Source organism: Cyanistes caeruleus, chromosome 10 (assembly GCF_971803275.1).
Source record: "Cyanistes caeruleus chromosome 10, bCyaCae1.hap1.1, whole genome shotgun sequence".
Classification (NCBI taxonomy): domain Eukaryota; kingdom Metazoa; phylum Chordata; class Aves; order Passeriformes; family Paridae; genus Cyanistes; species Cyanistes caeruleus.
In genome coordinates this window covers 6,323,690-6,348,464 of record NC_141710.1, presented here as the reverse complement: position 1 = coordinate 6,348,464, position 24,775 = coordinate 6,323,690, and the positions used below count along the sequence as shown (strand labels likewise).

Below are 24,775 nucleotides of genomic sequence, written 5' to 3'. Positions count from 1 at the left end.
GACGCTGCTGAAATCCTGTCTGGTAAACAAACTGAGAGCTCAACATACCAAAGCTGGCACATTGTAAATCCCACAGAACTGATGAATGAAATGGGGACATGGCCTGCTCATCCACCCTCCAGCTTTCTGAGGGTTGTAATGTGATGCTGGAAATGAAAGGTCAGGTCCAAAGGAAGAAGCACACTTACTATCAGAACTAAAAAAAGTGCTCTGCTCCTTGGTTTCACACCCTCAGCTCCCAGGACCACTTTGGATATTCCTGTGCCTTGGTCCATGCTGAGTGACAAAGAGATGACATTACCACTTCAGCTGGTTCCAGCTGAGGTCTCAGCACTGCTTAGGAGGTGGGAGCAAAGTCCCGCTGTTGCTTCTGCTCACACACATCTTCCTTGTCTTAGTTAATTTCATCTCTTTCCCAATTCCTATCCATTCAAAAATACGTAATCTTAGCTGACCAACAGTTTCTGCAGCTGCACCAACACCAACCTGAGACCAGAGAGGAGCTAAAAGCAGTGCACTATGAAGCCTTATGCTGGTACAAGTCCATCAGGTGTCCAAATGGCTGATCAAGCACACAATTCAGCCTCTGCTTCTCAGACAGCTGCAACAAGAGCACTCATGTTACCTGCTAAACCTGATCATGTGAGGCTTTTTTCTTTCCCCATAATAATAATCATTAAAAGACTGCTAAACATGCTTTCCTTATACCTTCTTCTCTGCCTCAAAAATTCTTTCTAGCAAAAAGCAAGTAAGTAGTTAAAACACAGTACTTCACTTTCCAAACACTGAGCCATCCACTTCTCCTTCCCATGCTCTCTGTCTCATAAGGGATAGGTTTTTTAGCTGATGAGATATTACCTGTGATTTGCCTTTAGACCCTGCACATCAATACCTCAGTCCTTAAACATCTAAATGATTCCACTTGCCTCACTACTATCACAGCAAGCTACTTCACTCAAACACAGTTGGACAATCTCTGGGCTTTGAGACAAATTCACTGAAGTTTTACAGTCTTGCAAGCAAGCAAGCAACTTTACTTTACAACATTTCCTAGGAAAACAGATGGCAGGACCAGAGGAAGGAAAATGTACCTTCAAAGCACTTGCAACTGTGACAAACAAATTCTGAGGAATTCCATGGCCACAACAGATTTCACACTCAAGCTGTGATAACAGTCAGCTTCCATGGTGATTTAGCTGTACTTACAGGCACTGTCTTAAGCTAACTGCAGCAAGTGGTCAGAAGAGATTTATATCCTCAGGCCATAGTAAAAGTCTGCCTGCATCTCTTACTGTCACTGACAGACCTGTCCAACAGCTTCTACAGCTTACAGTAGTCTGCATTCTATCATTCAACAGACAAATTCAGAATTAGATCTGCCTTTACAAAGTAAGCTCCTCAAAGTCTCATCAAAACCATGATTACCCACAAAGTTGTCTTTGCTCCTTGTCCTGAGGGCAAGGAAAGAGTATATACATGCAGCAGCATGCAGAAAAGACAATGACAAACCAAAATGTCATTAACAAGCAAAAGAACAAATCAATCCTGAGTACCATAATATCTGAGCTTGGAAAATTTGACACTACTTAGTCAAAGGTTTTTGGCAGGTTGACACACAGAAGGCTCAAAAGCTGTAGACAATACATATTTATAATCCCTGTTCTTAATATGCTTATGTTTGCATATACAAGTGGCTGGTTTTGTCTTTTTACAGCCATGCTGACATGAGAAGTGATGTGAAACAGGGAAAACTATTAAGGAGGGACAGGAGGACATGTTCTGCTATAGTCAAACAAAAATACAACCCAATGCACCTTTCACCTTAGCATCCCTAACATCCTGCTATGAGCAAGAGTTCCCACTCTAGCACTGGAGAAGTCTTTGTACCCCTGCACTCATCATAAATACCACCATGAAGACAGACTATAGCATCCATCCTTCCTTTCCCCATGAGACCTCTGCCACAAGTGGTGTTAAAAAATCCCTAGTTTCATCCAATCTCCAGCAAGACAAATTCTTAATACTCAGCACTCCAGATACAGGAAAATATCTCAAAAGGCTTATTTTTTTCAGAGCAGAACAACAGACTAGCTTAAGCCACCCTGGTGCTACAGCACTGCTGAGATCTGCTTGATACAGAACATCAACAGGTTTAGAGGGCCCCAGGGTTTGCTGGTGTGGTCAAAAGAACCATCTCACAGCCCAGCCCCACAATACCTCAGCCCAAGAAGCCAGTGGCAGTGCCAGTAGCAACTCACAGATGGAGGAAGCAGCCCCATCACGGTCCTCACACACGACTGCACTTTGTCACAGGGGCTTTATAACTGGTACCAATGCAGCCAAACAATGATGCACAGCAGAATGATGGCAGACCTTACGTTTAAAAGCAGGGCAAAACAGCCAGCACAAAAAAGAGACCTTTGAACAATGCTTCAGACACCCCACCATGCAGAGACATTTACTCTCCTTTGCTATGAGTACAAGAGAAGCAATACTGAGCTGCAGCACCAGTGCTGAGCGAGCTTTTGCATCCCCACAGCTGCACTGTGCTTGTCCATGCTGCAGAGACAAGGTGAGCACAAGGCAGGTGATGACAGAGTAACTAACCTGGTATTTCTAAGCAGAAATACATGACATAACAGTCCAAGAGTTACACAGGAGCTTAGTGGCTACAAAGAAAAATCATGCTGCTATAATAAAAATAGTACAGAAAAAGAAAACTCCCTATGCTTGGTTCCCAGTCTAAGGTTGAAGGAAACCCTCACATCTTCTTTCACAATAACAATACCGAAAAACTACAGTTGTGGTTGTAGTTGCAGAATGTTGTTACTGCCCCTAAAATTGGTATTGCTCCAGAACAAGTCACAGCAGGATAAAATATGACTGGGACAAGGGAATCAGGGTGGAAAGGACTGTTACCTTACCAGGAAGGCAGAGCAGGACAGACAAAGCTGGAAACAAAGACTAACCAGCTATAAGATCACTGCTTGACCAGACAGAAATCTAAATATTGCTATATGGCTACAGAGGGGTAAAACAGCACAGTGTGAGATGGGGAAAATTAGGATGCACAAAAAGGATGGGAAGATGGTGAGGGAGGCACACACAATGACTGCAGGGAATAACGAGGGCTGCACCTTCCAGAGCAGAGCTCTGAAGATGAGACAGTGACTTGTGCCAAGTACAACAGGACCACAGAGGAGGGAAGTGTTGGAAAGCAATAATGGAACACTGTGACAGGGAGCTATGGCTGAGATGTGCAGAGGTTCTCAGGGAAAGGCAAGGGGAGGTGAGGAAGGAGCCCATGCCAACATGACACGAGAAGAAAAGGGGAGATGCAGCTTCATGGGGTGAGGATGCCCTTGAGGATTCAAATACCAGGTAAATGGAGCAGCATTAGGGAGTAGAAGCCCAAATCTGACCTCCATGACTCCAAGAAAATACTACAGAGAAAGAGGGTAAGGAAGGAAAAAAGTAAGACGAGGCTCTTTTAAGCCTGGCTACACTGACAACTGAGCTGGGTAAAGCTCTCTGGGAGGTCTGAACCTGGGCACTGGGAAGAAGGCGGCCTAAGCAGGGCTACTGGGGAGGGGAACTAGAAAGGTTCACAGAGGCACCGGGGGCAACTCCAGGAGACGCTGAGGGCAGTTTGTGGGACGCTGGCAGACGCTGAAGGGCATTTAGGGGGCAGCTGTTAACGGGTACCTGAGAAACTGTTCATTATGGGGATCCCTGAGGGGCATTTTGGGGTTCACAAGTGCCTGAAAAGCTACTGGGAGTGTTGTCAGGGAGTCTCTGCGTTGTGGTTTGGGGGTCCCCAGCAAGACCCGGAGGGATGGTTGGGCTGTCACCGAAAACGACGAGATAAATAAACCTCTCTAACACAAACACTATTTGTTGCAATTAAAGACTTCCCCAAGAGGGGAAAAGGGGGAAATGGCCGAGTCCCTGAGGGGTGCTTTGGCGGATGTGAGGTGGTCACAGGCAGACCCCTGAGGGGTCGTTGTGAGGGGAGAGGAGAGGGATGTGTGGGGAATGCCGGCAGCTCCCTGAGGGACGGGCTCAGTAGCAGGCCCTCGGGTAAAGCTTCATAGGTCTCTGGCAACTCCCAAAGCAGCGGCCCGGGCTGGCGGCGGCACGGACCGTGCCGGGCAGGAGGGAGAGGCGGCGGCACCGAGCGTAACGCGGAGGCAGCGCCGGCCGCAGCGCCGCCAGGAGCCCGAGGCCTCGCCCGCGGCCCCCTCCCGCCGCACGCACCTTCTGGCGGATCTGCCCGGACGTCGAGACTTTGCGGATGAGCTTCTGCAGGGAGCCGGGCTCCTGCTCCGGCTCGCTGTCCGACGACTCCTCGGGCGCGGCGCCGGCGGCCGGCTCCGGCTGTGTCTGCTCGGCCCCCGCCGCCGCCATGCTGCACGGAGCGGCGGCGCGCCCGGCGCCCCCTATCGGCCCCGTGCGCGCGGCGCCCCCCAGCGGCGGCCGCGTCACATGGCGGCGGGAGCGGAGGGGCGGGAGCGGCCGGGGCGGGGAAGGGCCCGGCCGCTGTAACGGGACGGTCACGGCCACCCTGCCCCTCCGCGGTCCCTGCGAACCGCCCCGGTCGCAACGGCCCGGCCGTGGCTCCTTGGAGCCTGGACAAAGGTGTTCAGCGCAGCCCTCCCCGCCGAGGCGAGCCCGACAGTCCGGACCGCTGTCCCCATTCCTTCCCATTCTTCGTGGCTACTGCAGTACAGTATCACAGAATCATTCGGGTTGAAAAAGACCTCTGACATCATCGAGTCCAACCTATAACCGAACACCACCTTGTCAATCAGACCAGAGCACTGAGTGCCACGTCCCGTCGTTCCCTGAACACCTCCACGGACGAGTACTCCACCACCTCCCGGGACAGCCCCTCCCAAAGCTCTCCCCGTGTTCCCAGGATTTATCGAAATGCTGAGGGCACACCCTGCCGCCCAGGCTCCACCTGCCGCGCAGCCCCCGCCCCGAAGGGCGCCTCAGGGGCGCTGAGGCCGAGGGCCGGGCCGCTCCCAGTGCCGAGCCCGCAGCACCCCCGGCCCGGCCCCACTCCGTTCGCAGTGGCCAGGTAGCTCCCCCCCGCCTCTCCAACACCCATCAGCTACGGGCAGTGTAGTGTTCCCGCTGGGATCTCACGGAGATGTATGAGGGAAAAGAGGCTGTCACGAAACCCGTCCTGTCACGTATTTGTTCCAAGCTGTCTTCAAACACAGCAGGTCCAGAGATGCCATCGCTCCTAGAGCGCATCCCTCTCCGCGAGCTGGCGAGCTCTCTACAAACAGAGTCCCACCACATCAAAGCCACGGAGTCAGGAAATCGGATCTGCTCTCCCCGAGCGGTAAACAGGAGGAGCAGACCACAGGTCTGACTCGGTAGATCAACGTAACACCAGAACCAGAAGAAAGGGAAGATAAAAGGCAAACAGTTCTAGCTACAGACCTATTTTCTGCTGACAAAAGTCAGCATCTGCTGGCTGAAGCGCCAGAGAAAAATCCAGCTAGTCCTGCAGGACAGAGCAAATGACTGGCATAAGCTGAACAAGTAGTGTCTCAAAGTGCTTTCCCAAAACCAGACAAAAGAATAGATTTAATAACCATTTAACAACCAATTTCCTCCCCACTGCACAAGAGTGCACTGTGATTTTTTCACACTTAGCTTACAGAAGTCATCACCACAGCTGAATTTGAGAGGAAAGTCAGGCAGTGACAGAGGCCCCTCACAAAATTGATTTATAAGAAACTTTTAAAAAAGGAAAAAAAAAAAAATTCATCAGATCTCTGAGTTTAGTGGTCCCATACTTACAGGTGTAGTAGCCGGAAACACTGAAGGAAACACCTTTGTCGAGAAAGATGCACTTTGAATTAAGACGGGGCAACCCTGTTTCCCCTCCTCTTAGATCTTTAAAGGATATTCTAAACTCCTGCTCTCCAAGACCAGCATATTCACAACAGCAATTTGTTCAGCCTTACTGTATGTTCTGTGTGTTCTGGAGCCACCAACAGATTAGTAATAGAAATACCAGGGAAAAGCCTTCCCAGACATCCAGGTGCAAATGCCTGACCCTCCCCCAAAGCTGAAATCACACAGAAATTATCCTGATCACAAACACTTGGAACTGGCCGGGTTCCTTTAGCAGCAGAGCACCCAGTGCAGAGCAAACATTGTGCTTCTTGCAATTCCAAGCTAAAGTGAGACACCTGTGACTAACAGACAACACTGAGGAACAGGTGTATTAGGGGAGAGCACTGATGGAACCCTGAAGTTAGCTGTGGTCTTAATTAACTGCTTCCAGCATCTTAATCGAGACCAGCTTAAAGAAGCAAACAGATATAAGTGTGAAGTTCTTAATTCTATTTTCCAGAGTGTAGGGTGGCAAACTTAAGTCTATATTAATAAATGTGGACCCTGTATTCAGACTTTCCAGGAGAATTTAAACCAGGGACACTGAAAAGCAGATTTAAAGAAAAAATGAGAAAAATAAAACACCAGTTGTTTTACATGCAAAACATAATTAGCTGATGCAAGTCACTTCAGCAAAAACAGTGAGATTCAGGAAAATATCCAACATTTACATGTATAATGAGAATATCCAGATCAACAAGATGAAAAGTTTGCAGAATGCAATCTCATTTCTTAGAGCATAAACCAACTGCTGGCAGATAGATATTGGGAAAGGCTCCTCAGGGAAGGCTGTGCCATAATTTCCTCCTTAATTTTCCAGTACCTTCTTTTGAAGCAGTTGCCTGCAGGAAACTAGATTAAATACAGGCTCTGTCTGGACTTGTATTTCTGTTTGGCATTGTATATAGGGAGCTTTAAGCAATTCATGGACAGTGCACATTTATCTCATCTTTAATAACATGGTTATTAAGCACATTGCTAGAAAGCTAACACTGTATCAGCATTGTCTATGTTGTAGGAGACGACCTGCAAGATATTTACTGGTACAGAAAATGAATGTAAAAGCCACATGGGGACAGTGCAAGCACTGAAAAAATTCACTGCCTGAATTTGGTAAAGCATCAATGCAAAAGCAACCAAAAGGAAATAAAATCAGTTTTGTACAGTCTGCTGAGAAATTTTGATGAATCACCTACGGCTGCAAGCCAGCCTTCCAGGGTAGGATTTGGTTCACTGGCACTTCAAAGTCACAGACTCTGACACTGAGTAAGTTCAGGCAGGCTGCATAAACTCTCTTAAAGCTCTCACCAGTGCTGAAAGCAACCAACCTTTTTATTAGGCAGCCCTGAAAGCAGAAGTCATGACATGGCAGACGTTCTGTCCTCCTCTGGTAGCTGTGGTACCAAGTACCAGGTGTTGTGTTTGCCACATTCCTCCAGAGATGAATCTTGTAATAAGCAATAGAGATTCATGTTGTCATGTCCACTGACCTCAGGGCTGATCCCTGGAAGACCATGCATGAACTGAGAACATGCAGACTACTAGAAAATTAGGTCCTACATTTGTAATTGAAGCCAGACAACACAGCTCCTGTCAGTCTGTTCTTTTAATCACTCATCAGTTGAGGGTGAATTCTTGTCCTCTTCATCAGGTGTATTTTTTAGCTGCTGACGACCAAACTCCTCAAATACCAGCTCTGCTTCACTGCAATGGAAGAAATGCAGGTCTTTCAAAATGATGTTACTCTATTTTTATACCAGTAGACTAGAGACAACACATAGGAAGAAGAAGGGAAGCCCACAGACTGGTAGTGCTTCCTTTGTCTCCAAAGAGATTTGGATCACATTCCCACAGGCACCATCGTCACTGATGCTATTCTAGCTAAAATGAAAAGCAATTGATTGAGCAAGTCGAGGCACAAACTGAGGATGTTTTCATCTGTACCGAATCATGTCCATTCCAGATACATATTTATCAGCTAGCTGAACAGCCTAGAGCGTGCAAGGGGCTTTGTCCAGGAACAAAATGTGGAACATTTCACCCTTATTCCTTCTATACTAAAATAGAGGTGCATGGTCAAACCTATTAAGTTCCTTACACTTCCAGCTATAGGGCACAAACACACCCCTCCCTGGGTGTGTTTGTGCTATTAGGCAAAACATGATCTCTTAATCTATCTTCACATGGTCAGTTACTGCTGTTTAATCCAGAGCAGTCATTTGTTAGGCCACCATAATTTGCTCACTTTGGATTTTAAGCTGAGGATTTTTGGACAGTTTTGAGGAGTTTTTAAGAGTCAATGCACAAGTGTAGCTAGAAAGTGAAATACTAAAAGAAACTTACCCATCCTTCCCTGCAGTCATGAGCATGCAGCAAAGGAGGAAAAAAGACACACCAGGTAGTCAGAACAGCATATGCAAAAACATTTTCAAAATGTTCAGTGCAAAAATATATAGACTGACAAGTCGGAGCAGTGTCAAGAAGCAGGATTTGCAGCAGTACAAGTAGAATTTCAGAAAGTCTCAAAATGTGCATACATACACCTGATGAGGCAAAACTTGATCTTCCAAATGGAAAAGCATTCCAGCAATGCTGCCCAAGCTATCTGAAGGGCTGGGGAACAAAGACAGATTTTCCCATCTACACATGCTCATGGTCACAGCTGTAGGAGACATCTATGCACACACTTGGACTCCAAGCTGACAGTGCTTGCATGACATATCAGCTTTAACTGCTCTGTCACTGTGACTGAAGAAGTGAGCTAATGAAAAGACGATGCTCTTATTCAATAAACATGAAGGTATTAAAATTAGAGGTCAAAGTACAGAAACACCTCAGGGATCTCTTATCAGATGGGTTAAGGCCTTTGGGGCAGCACTCCTGATTTCATCTTGCCCTAAAAATGGTTTAGAGACCTTTGGCAAGTATGTTTCTTTAGTGGGATCTTTGCTAACCACATTTTAACAAATCCTGCTTACTAGCAGGATTCCTTGAAAGCTGTTTCAGCACAGCCTAAAATAAGCAGAAGACTATTTGCAGGGATTTTATTGTTCTCACAGTTATTTTAGCAAGGCATAGTCACTTCACTGGCTTACTTCTCATAGCTTTGGGTCAGGGAGCAAAGCACCCTTGTTCTGTAGAAGTCAGCGGGGATCTGGGGCACTTCAGTGACTGGATAACTCACTACACCTGGAGATTTCTCATCCCACTGCAATCGAGGGCAACAAGCACTGCTGGAAAAGTCAGCATTAACAGTGTGCCAAAGGGGATCACTCCAGCCAAAATGCCTCAAAGGATGGCTCATGCAAAGACACTCCTGATGGCATCTCTCCAGACCCGGACAGAAGCCAAGATGAAGCCTGGAAAGTCTCAAGGCATGTGTGCTTGATTGAAATAGATTTAAAATGAAACATTTAGAACTTCTAAAATTTCCAACATATAAAGCATCATTCTCATTCAATTTTTTCTCCAATTTTTATTTTTTAGTTTGTGCTCTTTCCCGTCTTGGAGGTACTTTCATTACTATGTGATCACCACAGTGACACTAGTGATGTGGGTGAAGTTGAATGAGATCCCCACCAGTGATTTGAAACTGATTTTACAAAATGGAGTGAGGGGGAAAATAGGTATTGTTTCAATTGGACATATACTTAATAGTAAGATAAATGATTACTAAGTCAATACAAATAGTGTGACAGCAGAGTAGTGCTTATAATATACTTTAGATGGAAGATTACATTCAAGGATGCACCACTTCACCTTCAGGCTGCAACACAATCATGCTACAATTGCACCCTATCAGGAGTTAGGTCCACTCCAGAGTTTTCTAGCTGTCCTGTGGTGTATTTAATATTATAATATTGAAAAATTCTCAGAAAATGGGTAGACTTTTGCTTCTTTTAATTAGCATTCCAACAATTGTTTTGAGGGTTGGGGTGGGAGGAGGATTGATGAGGGTCCAGAATACCATTGTCCTCTCAGAGCAGGGTTTTCTGGACACTTTTATTATGCAGCCACAGAAATTACTCCATATAACTGAAGTCACAGCATGTGGTAATTTTCAGTATAAACTTGCTTTTAGCCTCTCTTAAGTTGATGGGGAAGAAAAGAAAAAGATAATAAGTTTTGCTATTTTCCAAGATATTCAATGCTTTAAAATTTCCTAATTTCTGAATGTCACAATACCAAAACGGGCAAAGTATTGCTTTGCTGTTATAAGGACAAAGCATTCCTCAGTTTCTTGAAAACAGCCTTTTTGTGCAAGTTTAATCAGGGAGCAGATAAATGATCATTTGTTGAACAACAGTCAAAACAAAGGCCAGTCCAAGACATAGGCCCACAAAATGCAAAACATCAGAAGATTGGCAGGAAAACCCCAGACCAAAGAACTCATGCTGAGACCACAGCCTTGAGGAAAACCCAGCAGGAACTTCTGGGCTAACTGCTGACCAGGAAAGAAGAAGCATGAATAGACACAGCCCAGTTTGAATGTATCTTTAAAGGAAACCAATCTCTACACATTTTTTGTCAACAGGCGGAACAGACAGACTGCCAATGTGACATGAGCTGCTTTGCCTAAAAATAACCACATGTAAACCACATGGTTCCAAAAACAGTCACAAAACCAGCACACATGAAACATGCAAATCCTGGCCTAGCAGAAGACCAAGAGAAGGAAACAATAAACACAGGCAAGGAGAGGTAGCAAACTGCTTCTTTTCTGTCTCCTGCAGGCACATGGAAGAAAGATCAAGCAATCTGCAATAGCCATGCAATGTGTCAGACCTGCTGTTTACTGAGTGATGAATGCTTCAGAGCTTGCTCACAGACAACACGAGAGGGTAAAGCCATCTGCTGTGAAACAGAGCACACAGCACTTGCTCGCACTTGCCCCAGCTTGGTCCTGAAAAAATTATATCATGTTCTTGGGAAGCTTAAGTTGCTGAGGTTCTCTGTACTCAAGTCAGCCCTGCATGATTAAATGCATTGATGCTACACATTTTACTTCTGCCATAAATCACCTTGGCTAAAGAAAAGGATATTCCCCCACTCCAAAATAAATCACAATGTGTGGCATTTTTTAATCCTGCTCCAGCTTTAACTCCATAAGATGGTTGCTCTGACTTTTTTCTGTTCTTCCAGTTATGCCTTAAGACAGTCAAGTGAGCAGAAAGGTGCAGTAGGCAAACTAATCACTACTGATTTGTCAGTAAAAAGAAAAGGAAGTGGAAAAAGAAGATAAGGGGTGATCTGAAAACTCCCTGTGCATGCACCTCTGCCAGTACTCACTGCAGAGCTGCTTAAAAAGCCAACAAAGAAAAATTCTATCTTTTGGGACCTTCGAAAGTTTAAACACTGTTTATTGAAGCTCCATCTCTGCAATTAAGCCTGGATTTGCTTGATTCCAAATTAGATGGTATTTCATTAATGAAACACATTATGCTTCTCAGAGTTAATGAGCTAAAATGGTAGAAGAAAAAATTTAAAAGCCTGAACTCACAACTGGGAAAAGGGATGAAGCACAGTGCATGGAAAACTACCAACCAATAAAGCTGAAAAGCATTTCAGTTTACCAGCTTCATATGGGAGACTGTTTTATTCCCTGTAATAAGCTCAGTCACCACATTCCAGCACAGTTTTCAAGTCAGCTATTCAGGCTTCAGAGGAATTTTCTGTTGTGTTAGAGTATTTTTTTTTAAGAGAAAGTATTTATTTCCTGAGTTAAACATTTGCAGGGCTTTCCCATGGGATAGCTCCAGAAATTACCTGCATTTTCTTCACTTTATAAGAAACCTGGTATTTCCATCTGTACAAAATGCATGGAGCATAGCTGACACTTCTGACAGCAAGCTCCTAGAAGACTTTGATGTAGCAAACAACATGTGGGCTGCGCCTCTGGTAAGAGGATGTGCTGGGGAAAGCGATCTAAGAAATATTGCAGATCTCCATTTTCCTTGTAAAGTCTTCTGCCCACATCCTTTTGAGTGTTCTGTATAAAGGAGTACATCATCCCTCCTTTGAAATTATCTTAGAAGGAAGAATTACCTTATTTCCATTTTTCCTCATATTGCACATGCTTCTGCCAGAAGTACAAAGTAATAAAGAGGGGGTGTTGGCATTTTTAACACCAAAAAAGTAATGTAAAAAAATATTTGTTACAGTTGGCTAAACCTTTGGATGAGCCCTGTTCAAAGTCTTCAATCTTTCTTTGGTATCCATGAAAGCTCCTGAGCAACCCAGAAGCACTAGATGGCCCTCACCAGCCATACTCCTGAGATCACCAGTGCTGTCCCAGCCTACACCACTTCTGTGCCAAGAGAATGTGCTGGCACTGCTCACAGCAGGGGCTTTCCCAGGGAAAATTACTTTCCTGTAGTGCAACTGTTACAGGAGAGATAAAACCTACCTTTGCCAACTCCAGCACATCCATGACTAGCAAAGCCTGATTCCCAAAAAGAGCATCTGAAGGTGGAGTGGATCACTAGCTCTCTTCTCATTGCTCACACTTGAATCCTCCAACAGTTTCACACAGTAAGGACTCAAGTCACCCCCTTCTAATGCTTCCAGTATAGATCAAACAAGTTATCTCAGGATAACTCTTTTCAAAAGTTCCACTCTCACTTTCCAGTTTCATGTTCTTAGAAACGGCAGGTTTAGATCAGTTTGGGCACAAAGAGAAAAAGGAAGAAAGAAAAAGGAGCACAAAAGCAGCCATGGCTTTTGTTTGAAGCCAAATAAACTTTGTCCCAGTATAGAGGGTAGGACAAGATGGGTCATCTGTAACAGCCCCAGCAGGAAAAGACTGGTGTGTCTGGTGGTCAAGAGAGGCTTCAGATGCTGTACAGGAGCTTCTGATTTAGCGTGAGCACCTTGCAAACTCTGGCGCTCACTTCTGGCAAACAGAGCCAGCCAGGGCCTGAGGAAGTGGGAGGATGCTCCTGACAGCCTGTGGTTTTGGCATCTGATGCCAAGGCTCAAGATGCCTGGATAAGGCTTGCTCCTTAACTGTTAAAGAGTTCCTCCATTTCTACATAGAGCCCTAACATTGAAGAGATGTTCATCTTGGATAAGCACTGGACAAGAAGGCCACAAACACCATGGCAAATACCACATCAAGATAACACAGACTCAAGGATCATCAGTAGTTTTATCACCTCTTCACTTTGCTTAAAAGTATTTGGCTTTGTACAATACTCAGGTGTGTTAGGTATTTTCTGTGTCAGATTTTTTCTTTGTTACTTATCCTGTAATCTGTCTGGGAATTGCTGACAGTTTCATGTAGGATATTTTGCACTGCAGTCATGAGATTTAACTGTGTAGAGCTTCCTCAAACCCCTGTTCTCTGAGCTGTGATTCCATACATGAAAGATAAAAGGGAATATGACTCTTTTCCATTTTCTCCCATCTTTGCATCCCTGCTCTCTGTTATTTAGTGCCTAGAGGCTGATACATACAAACACACACACACATATATATAGACATGCAAAAACACAGCGCAGCTCCATATTGGAGCCTTGCAGGCTCTGAATGCTTCCTGTACCACAAATCACTCTAAGCCTTACAATGGTGAGATCTCACCAGAGCCTGTTAATGAACAAAGGGAAAAAACAGGTATAACTGACCTGCTGGGTTCTTTTCCTCGGGTTTGGGGTGCATTAGACGAAATGGCAGCTCTGTACCCACTTCACTTTAGGGAGAAGAAAGAATGCATCAGATCCACAGCTCCACACACATGCCTGGTTCAGCCTCCTTCCTCCTTAGGCCAGCCTGAGCCCTCAGCTCCATCTTCACCCATTCCTTCATATTTTTCTAATCATAATTTTCCTCTCAAAAAAAGTTAAGCTCCAATTTCTCCATAAATATCCCAGGCATATCCACTTTCATAGACTGGGTTTATTTTGTGCTGAATGTACTTGCATGTATATAAAAATAAAAGATGTTTTTGTAATAGCTTCATTTTCACAGCAGAACCACAAATTATTTGCTTCTAACAACTTAAGGGACAGTTACTTTTTTTAGGGAGGTGGGAATGGCAATAAGAAAGAAAATAAAAAGATGAACTAACAACTAGGACTGCATGGTCTGAAAATGAAGATTACATTTACCTGGAAGTGAGGTCTCCCAGCATGCTACAAAAGAAAACAAAGAGAAAAACAAAGAATATTTAATGCCTTTCTATTCTGGTGCTCCAGCAAATGCTTTAATTGGTGGACTACTGAAATCACTTTCCTTATGTACTGTTCTCTACTTGCCATTGTACTTGTTTTTTAAAAAGATAGTGTTACTTTTTCATGTCATTCCCATGGAGAAAGAGACTGAGTTTTTGAACTCCTGACCAAGTGTTGGGCGTGGCCCCTTTTCCAAGGGCCAAAAGGAAGTGGATGACCACAGAAGGAAGCAGTCATTTTATCATGCTTTAGGCAAATCTTTGGTGCATTTTTATACTAGAACGAAGGATAGATGAATGAAATACCAATATAAACAGTGACTAGCATCAACTGAGAGTCACTATCCTTTTTTGCACTGTATCCTGGATGTAGCTCATGTTAACATAACATCAGCTTTACCCAGAAAGCTGGCTGAGTACAGAACCTGAGCTACAATATTTACGACTCTCGGGCAGACATTTTCACTTTCTGCTCTGAGAGAACAGCAATGCCAACATAATGGTTCACACAGTTTCACCTCACTTCTCACAAAATAGGTGATGGCTTTGAAACAAAAATAGCAATGCAAAGCAGAGGTTCCTACTTCAACCATAAAGTTATATGGTATCTAAAGGAAAGTAATACAAACCATTTGTCTCAGCACAAGTTCTATGGATAGGCCAAGACTGTTTTTCAGGCAATTTATGCTTTATAGGAAGCCTCATATTCTATAACATGTGCCTTTTCTCTTGGGGTGGACTGTTCTGGTCTCTCCTCACCCATCAACGACAGAAACACATTCCCCTCCTGTAACTCTAGGCAGATGTAGCAAAAAGTATGCTACACTTACCCTGGAACAGTGAGCTTCACTTTGATCTTGTAGGAAACCAGAATCCCCATCACTGTCTTGTCTATTCCATCCTTAATGCTGCCAGAGAAAACAGAGTAGTGTGAGCTGGCACAGCTGTATAGCAACAACACACCTGGAGCAAGAACTAGGGGAGCATCCTAAAAATGGGAGGGCAGGCAAGCCTCAGGTGTAGCCAATACCTCTCCAGATGTGTGATCACCCTGGATGAACATGATGGCATTAGTAATAGTGCTATATGTATCCATCCAGGCACAACTTTACACTGAGGGAAGTGTCTCCTCCATCCTCCCCTCTTCTCTATAACTCTCCCACTACCTGGAACAACTTAAAACTCCACTCACATAGTACTAGAAGCCAAGTTGGTGTCCTCATCCTTCAATTTTCCATCCAGAGCTATTTCTCGTGTCTCCCGGTTATTTGCAAGCAAGGGTAAAAGTGTCAGGGTCTTGGTCAGGCTGCTGTTTGGCTGCACCTTTTCCCTGAAAATAAGAAGGGAAGTGATACTCTGTGGTTTGTTACACACCCAACTAGGAGAATTTCAAAACAGATTACAAAGCTGCCCAAAAGGAGAGGAATTTATCTGTGCAAATTCAGCCTTCAACAATACAGATGTCCACCCCCAATCTAGTCAGAAAAATTCCCTTTATAATCAGCAGAGAAACACATATATTTACAGAAAATGCTTTATTTCACATTAAGGCAGAAAAGTAGGTCAAAAGCACAGAATAATAAAATAGTTTAGGTTGGAAAAGCCCTTTAAGATTATCAAGTCCAACCATTAACCCAACACTGCCAAGGCCACCAGTGAACCATGTCCCCAAGTTCCACATCTATTTTTCCTAATATCCAACCTACACCTCCCCAGGTGCAACTTGAGGCCACATCCTCTGTATTGCAAAGCTCTGAATGTGGACAAAATGAATCCTAGTTGAGAATACCAATACTGAATGGAAAACATGTCCCTAAGCTATAGAGCATAACACCAGACATATATAAAGTACCTGGGTATGCCCAAACTTCCTCACCGTGTGAGGTTCAGCACTGCCAGTACAGTGAAAAAAAGCAAGTGTTTCCCCATAACATCTACAGGCTCAAACTTTCTGTGGGCTTTCTCAGGCCAGAAGAAACCAAAAGAAATGCTCTTGCTCAAGTAAGAGTCTCCATGACTTCCACTCAAATAGCAGCACCTTTCAGAAACATGTTGCATCTCTATTTAGATTTCCAGCAACGGGGAACCTCCCGCCACCACCACTAAGCTTGTCTAGCATGTAATTACTCTTCAAACCTCTTCTGCAACATCTCCACTCCCTGAAAATACATGAGGATCTCTGATGCTCTGTGATAAGGGGACCATTCTCTAGAGAGAATGAGTGGTGTGGCACACACGAGCTAAGAGGAGACTGCCAGACTGTAATTATGAGAACCTCTCATTACTGATGATGAGGGTAATTAAAAGGGTGTGAAGGAACAGGAGCATTCACTCACCGTGCTTCCTCAGAAGCCACCACTTTGGTATAGAAGTCACTGGAGTACAGCACCACATTGGTCACCTGCTCCACTGAGGGAGAAAGAAGAAAGCAGACACTCAGGTGTGTGCACGTACCACAAACAAAAGAGTTGCCCCCACCACAAGTCCCAGGAATGGGAAACACGGTGAAGACAGCAGAAAATCCCATCCATTTACAACCTGAAGGGACCACCAGGTCAGATAACCTGACCTGAACAGAGACCAACAGCGCACCAATGGCCAAAGTCTGTCTTCCCTGAAAGGCACCTGGCCTTGATTTGGAGATAACAGAAAGTCAATAACCCAGTTTCTCTTGTGATCCTCTCTTTCCATTATAAAGATGTCCCTCTTCCTTCTCTCTTTGGGTCTGCTTTTCTCTGGTCTTGGTATCTCTTGTGTGCCTACAGCCCATACATATACATTCAGGAGACGGCATCAGCACAAAGCCTGTGGTGACAGATGACTTATATTCTCCAATCCTACACAAAAATCCCAGGGGAATTCTGGGACCAACAAAGTCTTTTTAAGCCTAACATAGGCATAAAAAAAGAGCCTAAAAATATTTGGGAATCACAGTGCATCATCCCAGACTAGCACTGAAATAGCTTTCTCTGTTATAGTTCTGTAGGAACCTCAGACATTTTTTTCCCTCTCTGCCTTCTTTTCTCTTTCCCATATCCTTTGTCTTGTGGAATGTCTTCCCCAGCTCTGCAGCTTGTGGGATGAAAACATGTAGTGTCATATAAAACACTGGCACAGCAATGAAGCTCAGCTCCTGCCCTCAGCTGGAATGCCTCAGGAGGAGGAATGACACTTGCTGGCAGAGTGGCTGTTTCTTACCCTGCCAGAGATTTCTGGAACACCAGGCAAAGCTGCATGTGATCTAGGCACATTCACAGTTAACAGGAACATCACACTGGCAGGGAGCCCCTCCCACTGACCTCCTAAAAAGGATGGACTTTCCTCCACTTTTCCCACACCTGCATTTCCCACTGCAGGAGCCAGACCCTTTTTCTTTTCCTAGGGGGGACAATCTGGTGACTGAAATAAAGACATACAAGTAACCACAAGAATCAGGAAAAAAGCTACAACACTTCACTTGATGAACAGCAAAGAAACAGCAACACACAGAAAGGGAAAAATTTACGATATCCCAAACTGCCTTCTTAAGCTGTTGTAAGCACTAGATTCTGTCTCTCTTTCAGCCCTATTGCACTCAAAGAATCCCAAGCAACAGTAAAAATATACCCTGGACTTTGATCTTCTTCACTGTTTTCTCTGTGCTGTTGTTGATGGTGATAGTGACTGGAATGGGCTCACCATGGTAGTATACCTAGAAGGAATGGGATGCTCAGAAATCCAGCCAAGACACTTCCTCCAAGCCCTAAACCCCTCTAGTTCCCCCAGATTACACCCCACAGAAGCCGGACAGGGGAAGATGGTCCCTCCCAGCAATTCATGACCCTTCCTTCAATGACTTCTAATGTGTTTGGTAACAGGGTTTCAGCCACCCCTGGCAGTGGCCAGTGATAGAAATTACATTAGAGCCCTTGAGTGCTGGGACAAGTCAGTCTCTGAGAAAGCAGCAAAATGCCCATTGGCCTGCAGATACCACAATGCCCCCAGCCCCAGGGCAAATGCCCCCTCACCTCTTTACTGAGGCAAGCTTTCAGGTGCAGGGGCTTGTTGGACATGAAGAACTGCCAGGTGGTCTCTGCACAAGGCTGGGGTCCTGGCTCCTCTGGAGCATACTGCACCTTACGGATCAGCAGACGTGCAGAGTTCCTGGGAAGCAGCAGAGGACAGCATGGTGACACCTGGTGTTTGCCAGAGGCAGGAGTTCTGCATTTCCATGTGCTCACACCCGAGAAGTGGGTGCAAAGCTGAACAATCAGGGTGCATCACTGGACCACCCATCCTCTTTAAGGCAAGGCGGAGAGAGACATATCCTATTACCTCCTATGAATTCTCTCTTCCACATTTTCTGTTGAGAAAGCTTTCACCTCAAAATCCACCCCACAAGTCTGTCAGAGAGAGAGAGGAGAGAGAGCTGTGAAATCAGGATCAGAAGACAGGAACATCTGCAGATGTTTCAGTATCTTTCTGCACACCAGAAACTTGGCAGGCACCAGGTGCAATTTACTCTGGCCTCCCACCGCTATCACAGACATCCCTGACAACTGGTGTTGGCACATCCACCTGTTCTACAGTGCTTCTGATAAATGAGGCTGAATCCTAGACTCTGAAAGATGACATCCCTGCTCCTGAAAGGCTTTCTCTGAGACCAGTGCTGGAAAGGTCACAACATATGACTGACCAGTGTGCCATGCTCTCTGGCCCACCCTGGGTTTCTGAACTGAATTTCTGAGTTGGCTTTGTAATGCCAAAACCAGTATGTATAGAGTGGAAGTGATCATGCCAAGCTAACATTTGCTTTAATGGGTTTTTAACTTATAATCATGGGGCTATGTGCAGGTCCCAAGTAATTCTCTACAGAGACATTTTTGTTAGAATATCATTCCCTGGCATAAAACACAGATTATCCTTTTTGCACTAGATTCTACAACCTAAAGCCCATTTTGCCTGGTTGATTGCCTAGTTCTGCTGTCCAGACAAGCAGCCAGTCAAGTATAAGAGGAATATTTTTAACAGTATCAGAAACCTTGCAGAACATTTAATTATTTAGTGACTTTTACTACAGAGGTTTTTTTTCTGTTTACACATACATACAAGCCAGCTCTTCTCTGCATTTAATTCAGGGCAGGTCTTAAGACATGTTATTTATAGCAAACTGTGACATTTTAGGCATTCAGACTCCTTTTCTTTCATGTAGCCTCATAGCCACAATCATTTTATGTGCAGCCAACCCACAAATCATGTGATAGTCTTAAAGAAGCTACAGCACTGCAGATTTTGTAGTCTTGCTGCTATTTGTTTGGATTCCCTTTCTTACTTTGAGTATTTCAACTCCAATTCTGTGACACATACTTGTAGCTCTTAGTTCTTGACATTTGTGGCACAGCACAGTAAAATCAGTATCAGATTCTCCTACTCGCAAGCTGAACAAATTCACGTGATTTTTTTCCATCTGACTTTCCTTAACCATGATAAGCACAAGTGTCCCACTGGCCTCACCTTATCAACATCACGAGGTGCAGGCTGCAGACAAACTGAGCAAGGAAGGTAATCTGGAAACTGTGGGAGGAAGAAGAAGAAATGCCCCAAAGCAATAGTACACAGATGTTTTAAGTAAAATACTGCTCACAAAAGCAGTCCTGAAGCCAAGGGTCCACTCACTGTAATGCAGTAACCCTTTGGAACTCTGGCTAGAATACTAGCCTTGTATGAACAAATCCCTCTCTTCCAAAAACACTTTAATAGTCAAGAAAGAAAAAAAGTCCATGCACAATGTGAATCTTCTTCAGGAACACTAAGACAGACGTGACTGACACCACTGGAAGGATTTCCTGTTAGAATTTGGTAGTCAGCTGTCATTTGCTGACAACATCTGGTAAAGACCTTTTCATCTCCTTATTTGATGGGAGTTTTTAAAGGAAATGGATTTGGAACTGAGGCAATAGTAAAAAGTATTCCACTCCCTCAGGAATGGGAAGGCAAGGATATATAGGGCTGTTGCTAGCATAAAGCCATTGCAAATTCCCTTCCCTCTTTTAAGAAAACACTTCTAACAGTGCTGTGATCACTGCATAGTTAGGATCTTCTTGTACTTTACCTCTGAGGACTGCAAGAATTAAAAAAAACCCCAAAACATTGGTAACACCACCCATCACCCAAAATTGGAAGTTGCAGAACATGAATTCACTATTAATTCCCATCTTCAAGGCCTCAACAGCCTGGTAAGTACAGAGGAGAATCAGAGGCTCTTCTGAGATACTTACTGTAAAGAAAAAGGGATAAGCATTTTTCCCCAGCTTCTTTAGCAGAGATTCCTGCAAGAGGGTGAGAGACTCTGGCTTGTCAGCAGGCGGGTACACTTGGACCCTGGAGAAGAACAGGTCCCGGCGGAAGGCGAGGCCAATCACATCAATGTCTTCCTGGCCATAGCGGAACACGCAGGTGAGGGACACAAACACTGAGAAGAAGCACAGGACAGGTGAAACATGCAGCAGGATAGCAGTGAAGGCAGGCTGGGATGAGGACATCTCCTGCCTCAGGGAGACATGGAAATTCATTTCAACACTTGCATAACCCAGTGAGTACTCATGCCATGCGTAACAACAGGCATTGCATTGATAAGAAGCCCATTCACTGGGGAAGAGTTACATATGTACCCTTAAAAGAATAAAAAGGTTCTACCTTTGCACCTCACTCAGAAAGACAAACAATTTCTGAGATATACATTGCATAAAACCTCGAACCTTTTTTCCCCTGGACAATAGCAGGATCCACCAATACAACACCATCTGAAAGAAAGGGGAAAAAAATCAAGATTAACAGAGGATAAGCAGGGTTGAGAGCATGAAGAGCAGTGCATAACCTTGTCGACTTACCTACAGGTTCCACATTCCCCATGTTGTCAATGAAGTCCCGCTTTCCCAGGTAGATGGTCAGCTGTGGGGAGAGGATGACCACAGTTGAACTATAAAACGTTTGTGGTTGTTGAGGGAAGGGGGAGACACACATCAGAGAACTATAAATCTTGCAGAGATCAGAACAATTCCATTGTAAATGGAATATTTGTTGCTTTTCCAGCAAACATGCAACCCCACCAGACTCAACAGGATTATTCACATGCTTCAGGACATCAGATCTGAAGACCTGATCTAGACCAGCTCTCAAAGTACAACACAAATACTTGCAGGGGATAAAGAAGAGTAGATTTAAAGATTTTTTGGTGCTGTCAAGACAATGAATCAGCTTTGTTTTAAGCAATTACCAGAAGAAGTACAACCCAGGATGAGCATGAGGTGAGCTGCCTTCCTCTTGTATTATAACATAGGAAAAGTTTGCCTTAAAAATTGTTCACATCATCTCAAATTTAGTGGGAATATGGCTCACACTCCTTCAAAAAGAGGAGGGGACGGGAAAGAGCTTTCTAATAAGTCTCCAGTCTCACTACAGGTAAAACTCAAACCTAAATAAGCCCATTATTATCATACTCACAGCTTTGTCACGGGTGCTTTTTCTGAAGATAACTTGTTTTGGAGGAGAATCAGCATTCTTCCCACCAATCCCAGTCTTTTGGCAGCTCATGGTCAAAGACAGGGATGTGACTGTGGGAGAACAAAGCCTTCCTGTCCCAAAATGTCCTGCCCCAGATGCCTGGGAAAAATAGGTGGATGAGATAAAAGTAGTAGGTAAAGCACTGTACTCCTGTGCTGTTTCAGAACCCCTCAGACATCCAAATGGTGGCTCTGTCTAAAAGGTACAAAGGTGGTTTGTGTTGATAAGGAGTCAGACCAATCTCCAAATGAGAACTCATCTGTCCTGTTGCATTTTCCTCAACCAGAACCCATGGGAAAAGTAACACTGAGCTCAAATCAGAATGCACTGTAAGGATAGGACAGTCCAGCCACCTGCCCAGAAAGGCAACAATTACATTTGGAGGCAGGGAACAGCTTGCACCTGAAGGGTAGAAAGCATATGGAATAAAAATTCTTCAGGAGGAGAAAAATAAGGAGGGACAGAAAAGATGGTGGGGAGGTGGGCAGGAGGAGAGAGAGAAAATGGGGGGAAAAGGGAAGCAGTGAAAAAAAAGAAAAGAAGAAGATGATAAAGGGGAGACCACAAGGGCACAAGAGATATCCCAGAGAGAAGTTCAGAAAACCTAAGTGGTACAAAGCAGAGATTAGCTTTTCATTTTGTTGTATGTCATAAAATGGCACCCAGTTAATGATCAGACAGCAAATTTTAAGTAAGGTAAAGCATTTTTCCAGTTAACAAAAGATTCAAGGTGGCTCTGGAAATCACCAATAGGAAATGAAATCACAGGATTAGATACATTCACAGGGAAAAAGGCTTTTGGCAGCTCTTGGACAAGGATCCAGGAGCAACCTTAACCCTGTAAGATTCTGAAGCAGAGGTGCAGCATCAGGAGAGGATTACACCACACATACTTCTCACCATCAAAGTATATCATCATCCTCCTCACACTTCTCATCATCAAAGCTGTGTGAATGAGAACACTGTGTTAGACAAACCCCAGCTCTGATGGAGTATGACTGCCCCTGCAGTTTGCTCCCATTCTATTTCTTTGCTTGCTTTCTGAGTAAAACAGTTTCTAGGGCCTATTTGCAGACAACAAACCATAGAAAAAGGAAACACTTGGCTTCTTGGAAAACTGAAAAAAATGTAAGGCAGACATTAGAAACAGACCACACACATGTAAGCATCTCTATTTTCATTAAATAGGTTTTTCAAATCCAGACTGCTGACTAGACATGATACTCATGCTATAGACTCAAAGAAACACACCAGCAAATAACATGAAATACCTTGCTGTGTTCCAAATGGCACAGAAGCTTCCACAGACAGTGATGAGAACTTCTGAATTATTGAAGAAATATTAATTTTCCAAGCTGTGTCCTATGCTTCTTTGCATCTACCAGAGGGAATTACTGCCCTCTTCACAAACAAGGAAGACAATTTGTAGGGGATTTGAAAGCTCATCTCTAGTTGAATCTATCCAGGATTCCAAGAATTAATCCCTCTCCATGAGCAAATATTGTACCTGGGCTAAGACTCAGCTGGGAAGTGGTTAAGTCAGCAACAACAAGGCATTACCTAAGGACACTCAGGTAGGCAGCAAAGATGTCTAGAATGTCCTATTCACATGTTTTGCAAAGACTACAGACATGTAGCACAGGACAGCTACTGAAAGCAGTTTACTCTAAAGCTCTATCTCCTCCTTCCCAGGGCTGCAGGACACCCAGCCTGGTAAGAAATTGAACAGACAAGAGCCATTCATGAAAAAGGGAGTTTATAAAACACTAAAATGCCATTTTGATGGACTGTCAAACACTGAGAACAATGCACTATTCTCATGATCACTAAGCAATTTATCTATTACTATTCACCAGCATCCAACTGACATGCTGATGCAAAACAATACACTGCTGGCTTGTACAATCCCCTCCTCAATTTACTTACAAAAGCACAACATCTGGGATTTAAGAAACACAGATATTTTAATTAACTTCAGCATTTCTGGTCCTTAATCTTTCAAGAGTAGCTTTTCCCTCACCAGTGAATTTGGCCCTGGTATTCTGCACAACAGTACATGTTAACTTTTGGCTTGTGAGCTGTAGGAACAGCTGTAGCTTTCCTCTGGCTGCATCTGTTCATTTGATTACAAGGATCACATGATATCCTGTCCACTTGCCAGCCTAACAGCTCCCTCCAGCTCAAGCAACCTTGCAGTCACAGATCAAGCTTGCTTTCCAAAATCACTGACATCTGCCTGAATACAGTGGCCAGGGCTACACAAATTACTCAAAAAATTGAATGACATAACCAATGTTCCTCAGCTTTTTCAGGTTTCCAGCAACATTTTATTAACTGGAAGTGGATTATTTGGAGAAGTTAATCACTACTCTGTCTAATCAGTTCTGGCAAACACAAACCAGCCAGGCTGGAACCACAGAAATTCACATGTGCCTGTGCTGCAGCAGGAAAGTCAGGCCTTTATTGTAGGAAGGAAGAAACACCAGAGATGTTCTACTCAGTCACACTTCTCAAAAACACAAGGGAGGAAGCGGGTTTTGTACAAGTTTGTGCTGCAGCCACTGCAGGATTATTAGTTCTCCAGGGGAGGATGAGCATTTCTGTTGGTACGTGTACCATTGCAAACATCTTCAGGGGATCTTGGAAACAGCTTCTCTGTAACACGTGTTCCTCATGCACCTTTAATCCAGAGAATGATGCCCAACCCACCCCCAAATCCACCTGAAGGGCAACTCCACCTCTGGCAGCAAAACTGCTACAGCCACCTCTGCACTGCAAGTACCTTCATTTGCTCTTCTTCCCTCTGCAGGCTGAAGCAGAAAAGGAGGCAATAAAAGTAATCAAAATTTGGGGAAAAAAGAAAAGCTAAAATTGGTCACTAGAATTTCTTACCTTGGTGCTAAGGAACTTCCATCTAAAATGCTTAAGGACTGAGCTAGCTGGCCATTATCCTCCAGTATTATTAACCTTCTTCATAACAGCATCAATGAGCCTAACAAATCCCTTTGGGTAAGATCTGTGTCCACCCTGTAGAAAAACACAAGTGTAGCAGTCTAAATTATAAACATCCTAAACCCATTCTGATCCTCCTCAGCAGAGCCTGCAGTTTTTATTATGCTAATCTCCCAATTATCTTTCATCACGCTGACT

General features: G+C 44.3%; 2 protein-coding genes across 9 annotated transcripts in view; both read right to left on the bottom strand.

Moving 5' to 3' along the window:
* DGKD (diacylglycerol kinase delta) overlaps positions 1–6,162 on the bottom strand; it is a 59,459-nt gene extending 53,297 nt beyond the window's left edge. For 3 of the 6 annotated variants that reach the window (XM_023933320.2, XM_086844479.1, XM_086844480.1), the window contains exon 1: positions 4,258–4,464. In XM_023933320.2, coding sequence (XP_023789088.2) covers positions 4,258–4,407 — 150 coding nt within the window. In that variant the 5' untranslated portion in view covers positions 4,408–4,464. Of the gene's footprint in view, positions 1–2,607; positions 2,672–4,257; positions 4,465–5,817 lie in introns of those variants that run through there. The other 3 variants (XM_023933322.2, XM_086844483.1, XM_086844482.1) reach the window with 2 other exon arrangements.
* A 309-nt stretch (positions 6,163–6,471) lies between these two features.
* Positions 6,472–24,707, bottom strand: SAG (S-antigen visual arrestin). Of its 3 annotated transcripts, XM_086844560.1 has the most exons (16): positions 24,518–24,652; positions 24,364–24,435; positions 21,566–21,724; positions 20,953–21,013; positions 20,821–20,865; positions 20,341–20,534; positions 19,577–19,636; positions 18,398–18,465; positions 18,091–18,226; positions 17,690–17,774; positions 16,420–16,492; positions 15,276–15,413; positions 14,914–14,991; positions 14,022–14,045; positions 13,539–13,603; positions 6,472–7,620 (listed from the first exon to the last, which is right to left on the bottom strand). In XM_086844560.1, exons 3-16 carry the CDS (start codon positions 21,653–21,655, stop codon positions 7,577–7,579), a joined length of 1,161 nt encoding a protein of 386 aa, XP_086700686.1. In that variant the 5' UTR covers positions 21,656–21,724; positions 24,364–24,435; positions 24,518–24,652; the 3' UTR covers positions 6,472–7,576. The 3 variants fall into 3 exon arrangements, with proteins under 3 accessions (XP_086700686.1, XP_023789107.2, XP_086700685.1); XM_023933339.2 differs by lacking the exon at positions 24,364–24,435 and having other exon boundaries at positions 24,518–24,707; XM_086844559.1 differs by lacking the exon at positions 24,364–24,435 and having other exon boundaries at positions 6,843–7,620; positions 13,535–13,603; positions 24,518–24,707.
* Positions 24,708–24,775: the final 68 nt, after the last annotated feature.

Coding starts and splice junctions, on each gene's coding strand:
- SAG (XM_086844559.1), bottom strand. CDS start 21,655: ATGAGCTGCCAAAAGACTGGGATTGGTGGGAAGAATGCTGATTCTCCT. Junction 17,775..18,090: donor AAGCTTGCCTCAGTAAAGAG/GTGAGGGGGCAT, acceptor CATTCCTTCTAG/GTATACTACCATGGTGAGCC. Junction 14,992..15,275: donor AACTTGGCTTCTAGTACTAT/GTGAGTGGAGTT, acceptor TTTCTCTGGCAG/CATTAAGGATGGAATAGACA.